Genomic DNA, 10854 nt, shown 5'->3' with positions numbered 1-10854 from the left:
TCCTCACAGCCTGTCAGCACTGGCACAAGGCACAGGGACCTGTGCTTGGTACCTGGCTGTCCGCACACAGTGAGCAGAGCCCAGGATTTGGCTGAGGTGCAGTGAGAGCTGCGGAGTGCTGGGTGTGCTTCAGACTGGTGTGTTTGCAAATTTCAGCTCCACGGCACCTGGTTATCTGTTAAGCAAATGAGCAGAGAACAAGCTGGGGGAGGTGGCTGTGGGTTTCTGGGTGCTTCAGGGCTGGGTGAAACCCTGCAGGTGGCAAGCTTGGTGAGAGAGCACAGGGTGTGGGCTGTCTGCAGTGATCCCCTGTGACCATGTGCTCCTGTGAGCATCCAGAAGGTCAGGGCTGGTCTATGGGGTCTGCATAAGTCTGTTCCTCGGGATCTCAGAGAGGGTTTCCTTTGAATATTCCCTGCTTTGGGGAGATATGCACAAGAGACAGCTTGATGTTAGGCAGGTCGGTTTTGTCTTCCACCCGGCCAACCTCTGAATCATCACCAAATTTGGGAAGTGATGTCCATGTTGGAGCGGTGGGGGCTGGAAATCCTCCTTCCTCTCATTTAGGAAGAAGAGGCATGACAGGCACATTTATAGCCAGATTGATGCTGACGTGAGATGGCAGAAGAGCACATCTATGCGTAGCTGGAAATGTCCCTTCACACATGCACACTCCTAAATGCTTCAGGCAACTGAGCACTGCTGTCATGGTCTTGGGGCTTTGCACAGAAACTGGAGATTTTAACTAGGTCTGATCTCCAGGAGATGCCCCCAGGGCTCTTGACGGAGGGAGGCTGCCCAGCATTGGGCGGTGATGGCTGAGACTTGACAGGGCTGATCTATGCAAAACAATGAAAAGGGAAAGGGTGCTTCAAGACTGGAGACCATTACAAATGTACCTGCCTTGCCCTGGCAGGGCTTCAGAGAGCTCCTCAGTGAGCTGGGTCTTTCTGCCGGGGATTTCCCCACTCTCCTGTCTCCCCAGCTACACCCTGCCTTCGTATCCCACTGGGTGCTGTGGGAGCACCTTGGCTCTTGCCCAGGAGCAGGCAGAGCCCGGCTCCTTGTTGCTGGAGCCCTGCAGGGTATGGGTGCTGAGCCCCCTGCCTGCCTGCCTCAGACACCCTGGGGTGGGTATGGGGTGGTGATGGGGGGGCAAGGATTGGTATTCCCTGTTAAAACGGCTGTTAAAACGGCTGACCCACGGCGATGGTGCAGGAGAGCCCTGCGTGCCACTGCCCCGCTTCCTGTGCTGCTCTTTGTTATGGCAGATCCATCCGTTTTAACAGGAAAAAAAAACAAAACCAACACATGTTTTGATTCAAGTCACGTGCCCAGCGCTCTGCACTCCCCTACATGGAGGTTTACACGGTTGCACGGCTCGGTGATCAGCAGCTTAACACCAGTGCTGGGGGGGACGGATTGGTCCCCATTGCTCAGTGGCCGTGCTGTGTGCAGGACGCTGCTGGGTCTGGTGTGAATGGAGGGCAGTGGGCAGCAGCTTCAGCCCTGACCGCTTCAAGCTGATGGTGCAGGCGGGGAGGAAGGCAAACCCCGTGCAGTGTTTGCTCTTCTCACTTTACTTCAGCTTCACAAAGAAGTGGGTGGGCCAGCTTGAAAAGAACCCAAAAACCTGGGATGATTTGCAAAGCATATGCTTCCTTGGAGGAGAAACGGGCTCATCTGCACTCCAGAATGTGGTGTTTGTTTTCCCAGCGAGGCCACTGCCAATCCTGGTGGTTAACGTGTGCGGAGCAATGTTGTGCTGTGCAGAAGTGTGTGAATTTCCAGAAGGGAGTTAGGAAAACAAAGAACATATGTGTGCTGTGTGCTTGGCTTGGCGAAAAGCTGAACTCTGCCATGCTCGAGAAGCCCAAAAGTGAGCAGAGGGCTGAGAGTAGCACACACAGTGCCTGTGTGGGGGTCTGCACCACGTCCATGTGCCCCCAGCAGCCTCCTGTTGGGTAATGCCACTGATTTGGCACCGTCTGCCTACACTGAAAATAGATAGAGGCCATGAGACAAAGGACACGGGGAAATGTGCAACTAGAAGTTACTGTATCACCAGCTGCTGGGCTCTTTGTGCACACTTCTAAAACCTGATAATTATCCAGAGTTACGTGCCTGAGCAAACGAGGGAGCTGCCTGGGCAGCGGCGTGGCAGTGAGGCCTGTGCTGCACAAAGGCAGCGGCAGCTGCAGGAGGGGGAAATTAAACCCTCCGGCGTTCGGATGAAGCGCATTTGCTTCCAAATGACAGGACGTGAGAAGGGAGGGAAGGACGCGAGTTGTCATGGGATGTGACTGGGAATGGTGAATTAATGAGGCTGTGGAAACGTGGGTCCCTGCCCTGACTTCTTGGGGTTGGCTCTGGGCGCCGTTTCTGGGCATACAACTGCTCCACTTGGGGATCTGGGGGCCCTGTGCCCACACCTCCCCGTCTCTGGAACAGAGGTTGTCCCTAAAGCAGGTCAGGCTCCACAGGGCTGCATAGCCCGATGCCAGGGATCCGCATCCCTTGAATTCCTGCTCTGCTGTGGGCCCCTCTCCTGTCGGCGCTCATCCAGCACAGCAGCTGCGGTGCCTCTGCGGCACGGTGCTATCGGGGCTGTGCAGGGTTGATAACCCCTTCCTGCAGCTAGCTGCTCTCTGCACCATGTATGGCCACCGAGCCCACACTGTGTGCCCAGAGCTGGCACCTGGCCCACCCGGCGCTGGGGGTGTCCCCTGCTCTGTGCCCCCAGTGCGTAGCATGGTGCCACCTCTTTGCTTTGCCCCCAGGAGTGTCTCTACTGCTCCCCGATGGAAACAAAGATAGGTAGGGCTGCACTGCTGGCTGCTTGGGGACTGCCTGGCAGCAACGGGACACAAGCAAGCAGCGTGCTGTGGGGTTAGGGTCAGCGTCAGACGTACCTCAGCACTCCCAGTCCCTCGGAGGAGCCGCATCCACAGAGCTGAGGCTGCAGCGGTGCTCAGGGTGCAGGATCCCCAGTGTCCCTGTGGAGGTGTGGGAGCAGGAGCCCTGTGCAGCTCCTTGCTGTGCTCTGCACCTCCCAGCCCTGTAAGGGACGGGGACAAGCTCGTCTGTCACCAGGAGCCGGGGTTATTCATAGTACCTCCTTGCTGCTGCAGGTGAGTGGGGGGGGAGAGGGTGGCAAGTGCAGCCACTAGTGCCAGGGTCACAGGCCTCATCGTGAGAATGTAATTGCTATGCTAACTGGGACAAATTAAAGCATGCTCTGGGTGAAGGACGCAGCGTTGACCTTGATGGAGCATTGCAGCCCTCACACTCACCCCATTCCATGTGGCACCACCCTGAGGCTGAGCTGACATCAGCCAGGAGTGGAGCCGGCACCCCTGGGGTTCTGTTCTGGCCCTGGCAGCACAGAGGCAACTCACAGCACCACACGAAGCTCAGCTTACCACTCCCACCCTACTGGCACATTCTTTGCACCTGCTAGGTGTGAAATGCTGCAGGGTTATGGGCACCAGGCATCAGGGTGGGCAATACGATGGTCGCGTCAGGCAATGGGTCCGGGTCTGGTGATGACACCAAGCATTGGGGTTGGGGTATGGTGATGGCAACAGGCATCAGGGCTGGGTACGGTGATGGTGCCAGCTGGTGGGGCTGGGTATGGTGTTGGCACCAAGCATTGGGGTTGAGGTATGGTGATGACACCAGGCATAGGAACTGTGGTATGGTGGTGGTATCAGACATCACAACTGGGGTTGCTGGGGCTTTGTCACCCTTCCCATTCCTGTGTGATGGGCAGCCCTCCCCATGTCCCCATCACTGGGCACTGACCCTGCTCCTCCCTCTCGCTTGCAGCCATGGAGGCGGTGCTGATCGTCCTGTGCTCCCTGCTGGTGTCGGCAGCTGCGGCGGATGGTGGGTACGGTGCTTCTGTGCACAGCAGCCTGCAGGGGCAATCCCCTCCCTGGGCAGAGAGGGTGGAATTTTTCACCCTTCAGTATGCTCACATTACATCCTTTGTCTGCTTATTTCCAGTGGGCACCCAAGAGAAGGAGGAAGACCCCTTTAACTATGGTGAGTGTTGCTGTGCATGTGCAGTGAGGAGCAGAAGATGCTCCCCTTCCCTGAGCCCAGCAGAAACGTGTCTCTCTCCTTTCCACAGATTACCAAAGCCTGCGGATTGGTGGGCTGGTGTTTGCTGTGGTCCTGTTCACTGTCGGCATCCTTCTCATACTCAGTGAGTTGGGGTGCAGTGCTCAGGGGCTGGGCTGGGGCAGCCATCAGGAAAAGCCATGGCTTATTCCCACACTCATGGTATTTTTGTCCCCTTGCAGGCAGGAGGTGCAGGTGCAGTTTTCACCAGAAGCCCAGGTGAGTGTGATGCTCTGCTGCACAGCCCTGGGTGCTCATGCCACTGGAAGCACCTTCCTCTGTGTGCCTTGCATGCTGCAGCCAGTGCCAGCTGCTCTCACTGTGCTCTTCTCCTTGCAGAGCTCCGGGGGATGAAGAGGCTCAGGGTGAGAACCTGATCACCTCAAATGGTAAGGCTGCCTTGTGCCATGTGTGCTGGATAGGAGAATGCCTTTGCTCAGGCTCTGCAAACTGCTCTGCTCTTCTCTTTACAGCAACGGGAGCGCAGAAAGCAGAGAACTGAACCAGAGCCATGCAGTGAGTCCCAGCGCGGGTGCTGGGGAAGAAGGGAGGGCGATCTGGGGCTGTGCACAAGGGCAGCTATGGGGCCCCTACTCTGAGCAGCTCTGTGTCCTCAGCATGGTGCTGCGGCTGGGGCAAGGCACTGTGCAGTGCTGGCGAGCCCTGAGCTCTGCAAGCCCTGGGCAGCACAGCAGGAAAGGGAAGCATCTGTCCGGATTTTCCCCTGGGGTACACTCCCTTTCCTTCTGCTCCTCCACTGCAAAGTGGTTTTATTTTTAGGGCTTCTAGAGAGCTGTGCGTAAATCCCTTGGGGCACGTCACCTCCTGCCTGCCCACAGACCCTGCAGCCAGAGCTCCTCTGAGCTCCTGGGCTGTGGTCTGCTTTCATAAAGAGTCACTGTGATGGTAGGAGCGTGTTCTGTCCCCACTCAGGGCAGGGCTGCAGCGTGTGCCCAGCTGACCCCCGCCGTCCTCCCCATGCAGACCCAGAGACCTGAGGACAGATGCTCGGAACGCAGGTGCCAGCGGCCTGCCAGGAAACTGAACCCGCAGCAACAGGTCCCTTGGAGGAGATGCAAAGCTGCTGTGTCTGTGTTACCCTCTGTACTTCAACACCGGTTCTCTATCCACTAACCTGACTTAACTCCACTCACTGTCCTCTCTGCCTCCAGTGCTGTGTATGTTAATGTAAGGTGACCATTACCTCTAGGGCTAGTTGTTGCTGATGTTGTAATAGTGACTCTCTCCTCACCTTCCTCGTGCTGTGAGTGTGATGTGGGCTGGGCATGGCGGACCCCTGGCTTGCCCTGGGTCCTGTGGGGACCTGGGAGGGGGTGAGCGGCATCGTGGGTGTTTGCGAAGCACCGTGTGCCTCCATGGTGCTGCGTCAATTCCCCTGCTCCTTCCCGGCCCTGGCAATGGAACTGCAGGGCACGGACAGCCCTGGCTGTGGTGCATGCAGCTTACTGCAGCCTGGGCACCGTAGCCCTTAGGAAATTGCTGAGTGCCTACACATGCATGCACATGGTGAGGCTGGGACCAAGCACACGTGGCTCCCCCCCAGCTGGCTTGCTGGCACAGACCAGCAGCATTCTGGTGGCTTTTCCATCTGTTCTGGGACTGCAGCCGGCCATAGCGTGGCCGGGAGAGAAAGGGAGCACGGCACTCATTGCCTGTTCAGCAATAATCCCCCTGGCCCCAAACCCAGGGCTGGGCTGTGCCGGGTGCCCCACAGTGCTGGGATCAGGGCTGCAGGGACCCCTCTGGCACAGCCCCCATTTCCTCTTCTCAGAGCTCCCCAATTCCATCCCAGTGCGCCGTGCTGCATTAAATGGGACAAAGTGCAGAGAGGGCTGTGAAATCCCGTGTCACTGTGAATGAGGACGGCTGTGCAGTGGTGACCCCACCAGCCAGCACCAACCGCTCCTCACCAATGCTCCGTGTGCTGCTGGGGTGGAGCTGAACCGTACACACGCTGAGCTCAGCCCCTGTCCTTGTCACCTCCAGTGGGAAGGGGCAGGGATACTTCCTCCCAGTGCCCGCCCTGTGTCCGTGTCCCCCAGTGGCTGTGTGTTGTCACCCCTCATGCTCTCAGCCCCAGGACTCAGTAGCAGCAGGGAGCGATGCTCAGAGCTCTGCACACCCACTGGCCACCGTGGGCTCAGGTCACCCCCCTGTGTCCAGAAGCCCTCTGTTCCTGGTGGCTTCTCCAAATCCATGCAGAGCCTCACTGGGAACCTGCGGCTGTGCTGGCGTGGGAGCAAAACTCTCTGCATCTTGGAGGCTGTGAGAGGGGTCCTGTGTACTGTGTCCCTTCCTCCTGGCTGTCGCTGCTCCATCTGTCCCTGGGCACAGCCCCCCGTGCCCTGCAGCCCAGTGCGTCGCTGTGTGCCTGTCCCGGTGTCGGTGTTGGAGTGCCTGTGGTGTCTGTGGCGTTCTGTTGGTGTTAACACTAAACAAAGAAAAACCCCGTGGTTGTGTAGAAACAGCCAGACTTTTGACTGTTGTCAAATAAACAGAGCTATTGTGTTTCCTTTTAAATAGGCGAGCGTGCTGCTGTGGTGAAGGACTGGTGTGTTCTGTGCTGTGATCTGAGGGGGAAAGGAATAAAACAGCATTTCTGCCGGTGTCTGACTGCGTAGTGTGCAGAGGTTGGGGGCAAGCATGGAGCAAAGCAAGGGCTGAGCCCTTCCCACACTGTGCCCTGTGCTGGGCAGGGAGGCAGCCAGCCTGGCTCCCTGAGGGAGGTGGCAGCGGCCTCCCGGGCAGCACAGACAGGGCTTTGTGTTGGCAGTGGGCAGGCGCTCTGAGCTTGCTCCGTGCCGCGCTCTTTTCTGCAGCCAGCAGCAGTTTCAACAATAGCCAGAGTCAATAGCTGCATGAACAGTGAGCCCAGCAGCACGGGCACAGGGCCCCTTTGTCCCCTGGTCTTTGGGGCACATCCCTTCTGAGCCATTGGTGCATTGAGAGAGGGGTGCTGAGCAACGCTGGGCTTCATGGCACCTCGGATGCCTGTGTGGCCCTGTGTGCACATCCTGGGATGAGTTGGAGCTGAGCCCTGGCTATGTCCAGGGGGTTGCTCTGTTGGGCCAGCTCTTCTGAGCTCCTTCAGCGCTGAGCAGCTTGGGCACCCACTCGCTGATGGTGAGATTAGGGCTAACTGGATGGAGCAGTCTGCTTAGCAGCCAGCCTCGCCACCAAGGTGGCACAGCTTGGGGACTGCAGCATCCTGGCACCAGCAATGCCATGCTGGTGTGCAGCGAGTGCCTTGGGATGGTTTAGTGATGGCTGGGGCACAGATCGGGCTGCTGCAGGGACCTGGCACTGCAGGGACCTGGCACTGCTGTCACCCTTCTCTCGCTTCCACCCAGCATCCAAGCCCTCCTCCCAGCTGAGACAGGGGCACTCTGCCCAGGCCCTCCCCTCCCTCCCAAAGGCAGGCAGGAGCCCTGGGCCTCCCCTCGTGACTGCGATAAACATTACACCGAGGCCGTTAATGTTTAATGAGGTTTGCCTCCCAATTACCATGCTTTCCCCTGGGTGCCCACTCCCAGAGCCAGACGCCCGTTGGACGGCACGCCGGCGCGATGGGGGACGGTAAGGGAGCTGCGGGCAGCGGGGAACACACAGGAGCACAGGACCCTCCTGTCATCGGGTGGGGGCAGCTTTCATTGGGAGAGATGCAGGGATGGGTCCTCGAAGCCCCACAGCCTGCTGGGGCACCGGCACTGGACAGCATTCAGCTTCAGGAGGGCATTTCTGCAGTCTGAGTTCTCCTTGCCGAGGGACGTGCCATCAGGTGAGGTGGTTCGCAGAGTGGCACAGCCACGATGACAGTGCCAGCCCATGGGGTGCTCAGTGCTCCGGGTCCTTGTGTGCAGCTTAGTTCGAGTCTCGTGCATCTGCAAACGCATCCTGCGAGCACACGGTGAGTTGGGGTGAAAAACAAGAGTTTGGGAATCCTTTACTGGATCGGGAAGGAAATCAAAGCACTCTTCCTTGCAGCTCTCAGCTTTTCCACCTCACCTCCCTGCCCAGGCACCCACTATGAGCCCAGCTCCCAGGCTCAGGCTCCCATTGGGTTTTGTCTTTTCCAGAGCAAGCACCCGAGCAGGGCCCGGACAGGTTCACCTACGGTAAGTGGGTGCCCATGAGGTGTGGGGCTGTGAGTGGGGGGGCTGGCAGCCCACCTCCACACACCCATGCTGACGCTGCAGCTCCCATCCTTCCCCCCAGACTATGAGACCATCCGCCACGGGGGGCTGATCTTCGCCATCGTGGCTTTTGTGATCGGGCTCCTCATCATCCTCAGTAAGTGCTGCCCTGCAAAGGGCTCCTCTCTGCTCCTGGGGTGTCAGTCAGTCCTGCTGCCAGGGTGGGCATCACCCGCAGCCGCCTGAGAAATTTCCACCCAGGCCAACTCCCGACACAAAGTGAGTTGAGAAGGAGACGCTGTAAATATTGAGCATTTCCCTGCCAGCGTCAAAGGCTTCGGAGGGAAGGTCAGTCATTAAAAATAGCAGAGAAAAAGTCTGACATTTCCCTAGGGAGAAAGCAGCATTCCCACAGCCCTTGGCAGCTCCCAGGGACGCGGTGCCAAGCGTGCAGGGCTCTCTGCAAAGCTGCTCTTACCACGACATTCCCGAGTGCTTTAGGGAGAAAGATAAGCAAAGCTCCTGCGTCCGTAGAAGCAGCGTGGGGAGGCAGATGGGCACCGAGGAGAGCACTCAGGCGTTGCTGGGCAGCAACGGGAGCTTAGAGTGCAGACAGCCCTGCAGCCTTCATGGGAGATGGGGAGGGAGAAGGGAAGGGGGCTGTGGGCACAAGAAGCCTCATCTGCTCCTCTCAACCCCAGGCCGGCGGTTCCACTGCGGAGGGAAGAAGAAGAGGAGGTGGGTATGGCTCGGGTTTAAGGCAGCCCTATCTCTCCTGCTGGCTGCAAAGACAGAGACCGGCTTGTCCTCCCACCCCTCCCCCTGATGCTGCCCAGGGTAACGCGTCTCCCCTCACTTTTCCATCCACAGACAAGGAAATGAGGAGGACCTGTAGCTGCAGGTAGGCTGCAGGAGGAGGCAGCTGGTGCTGCATGGCTCAGGGCAGTGCTGTGAGCCACACGGGCACCTGCTCTGGGGGGAGCGGTGCGAGGACAAACTGTGACCCTCCACTCCATCCGGTTCCAGAGTTGCTGTGGGAGGAGAGCTTCATCCACAGCTGTGAAGTCCTTGCCAAGGGCCACCCCTTGCCCCGCTCCAATGCATCCATTCATTATCCTGCTCACCCTGGGCAAGGCTGGGATGCTAATTGCCCTCGTGCTTTCCCCTCTGGTAGATCCAGCGAGTGTTTCTTAGCTAATAAAGTTCCAGCTGAGAGAGGTTAAACTTTGTGCCCGAGACATTCTCAATTGCCCACTCTCCTGGCCCAGCACCAATGAATTTCTGCCCTGCAGGCATCTTCCAACACAGCACGGCCCAGTGGCACACAGTAACCCCATCTGCATTGGGTCCCACGGAGGGAAGGATGTCCCCAAGCCCAAACACCCCAGTGCCTTCCTGCCCAGCACGAGGGCTGGCTGTGGGGCCCAAATTTTCAGCACGTGCCCTCCTCATGGGATGCACTGCCTGTGTTTTTGGCCGGTGCCCTGCACACACGGTCAGTGCTGTTGGGGAGGGGCTGTCAGTGCGCTTGCTTATCTCGGACCGCTTGCTCCAAACATCCTTCCTGCGCAGGGACAGGAAACAATTTGTGCATCGGTTTCACATCTTTGGATGCAAACCAAAAAATCCCTTTCCTGCAATTGTTGAGCAAGGCGTGCAGCTGGCTGTGAGTTCTGTGCTGGACCAAGGCAGACACCTAGCGACCGCCATGCAGCATGCTGCAGCTGTGCTGTGCCCTGCTGGGCTGCGTGCAGCCCCGCAGTGCTGCCCCTGTTCTTCTGCCCCTGAGGGCTTTGCAGCTGGGGGTGCACCTGGGAGTGATGGAACAAGCTTTGAGCCAAGGCAGAGAATAGAAGTTGCACAGAAAGGGGAATAGAGGAAGCAATCCCAGCAGCAGCAGTGCGTGGGGTGCATTGGGGGGAACAGTTCAGGCAGTGAGCACTGGGTTTGGACTCAGAGCTCTCTGTGGGTTTAAGCCCTCATTGCTCTGTATTCTGGAAACTCAAACTCCCCCCTCCCTATGATGTTGGCAGAGGAGAAACTGCCTCACCTGCTTCGCTTGGGCTTAAATCGAGGTCAGACACTGACAGTAAAATAGGATTAGCCAGGGGAAGGTTATTAGACAAAATCCGTGCAATTTGTATAATCTGAGGTGCTTATTTAACACGGTAAGGAGATTATTTGGAAATATAATTTTGTTTTGACACTGACCCACTAATAAAGGCTCGGTGCAACTTTGCACGGTTCAAGCAGGAACCTTCAGAGGGGAGCAGCTCCCCTGCAGCAGCACAGACGAGCCAAAGGCTTTGCTTGCAGCCTTGGCCTCTCTCCCTGCTGCAGCTCCCAAACCCCACAACCTGGGGGTGCGGTGTGGTTGTGTCCTCCTGCAGAAGGAGCCGAGGGCACAGCAGCCAGGAGAGCAGCTGGCACAAGGAAGGACCCTCAGTTGTGCCATGTGCCCTCCAGGCTCCCATTTCCCTGTGTTGGCTGCACCGTAGCTCATGGGCAGCTGTGCCCTTCAGGGTACACATCCCCCAGCATCAGCCCCGAGAGAGAGACCCCCACACAGCCACCT

General features: G+C 58.1%; 1 protein-coding gene across 1 annotated transcript; it reads left to right on the top strand.

The window, feature by feature from the left end:
• The first annotated feature begins 1163 nt into the window (after positions 1 to 1163).
• LOC122186000 (FXYD domain-containing ion transport regulator 6-like) lies at positions 1164 to 9503 on the top strand. The gene is made up of 13 exons (XM_042882246.1): positions 1164 to 3131; positions 3829 to 3888; positions 4009 to 4047; positions 4136 to 4210; positions 4308 to 4344; positions 4465 to 4514; positions 4599 to 4625; positions 7627 to 7722; positions 8223 to 8261; positions 8362 to 8436; positions 8981 to 9017; positions 9150 to 9180; positions 9306 to 9503. Exons 2-12 carry the CDS (start codon positions 3831 to 3833, stop codon positions 9172 to 9174), a joined length of 558 nt encoding a protein of 185 aa, XP_042738180.1. The 5' UTR covers positions 1164 to 3131; positions 3829 to 3830; the 3' UTR covers positions 9175 to 9180; positions 9306 to 9503.
• Positions 9504 to 10854: the final 1351 nt, after the last annotated feature.

This window comes from Lagopus leucura, unplaced genomic scaffold (genome assembly GCF_019238085.1).
Source record: "Lagopus leucura isolate 7727_CA_CO unplaced genomic scaffold, USGS_WTPT01 Super-Scaffold_100034, whole genome shotgun sequence".
In the NCBI taxonomy this organism is placed as follows: Eukaryota; Metazoa; Chordata; class Aves; order Galliformes; family Phasianidae; genus Lagopus; species Lagopus leucura.
This window is presented reverse-complemented; position numbering and strand designations above follow the sequence as displayed.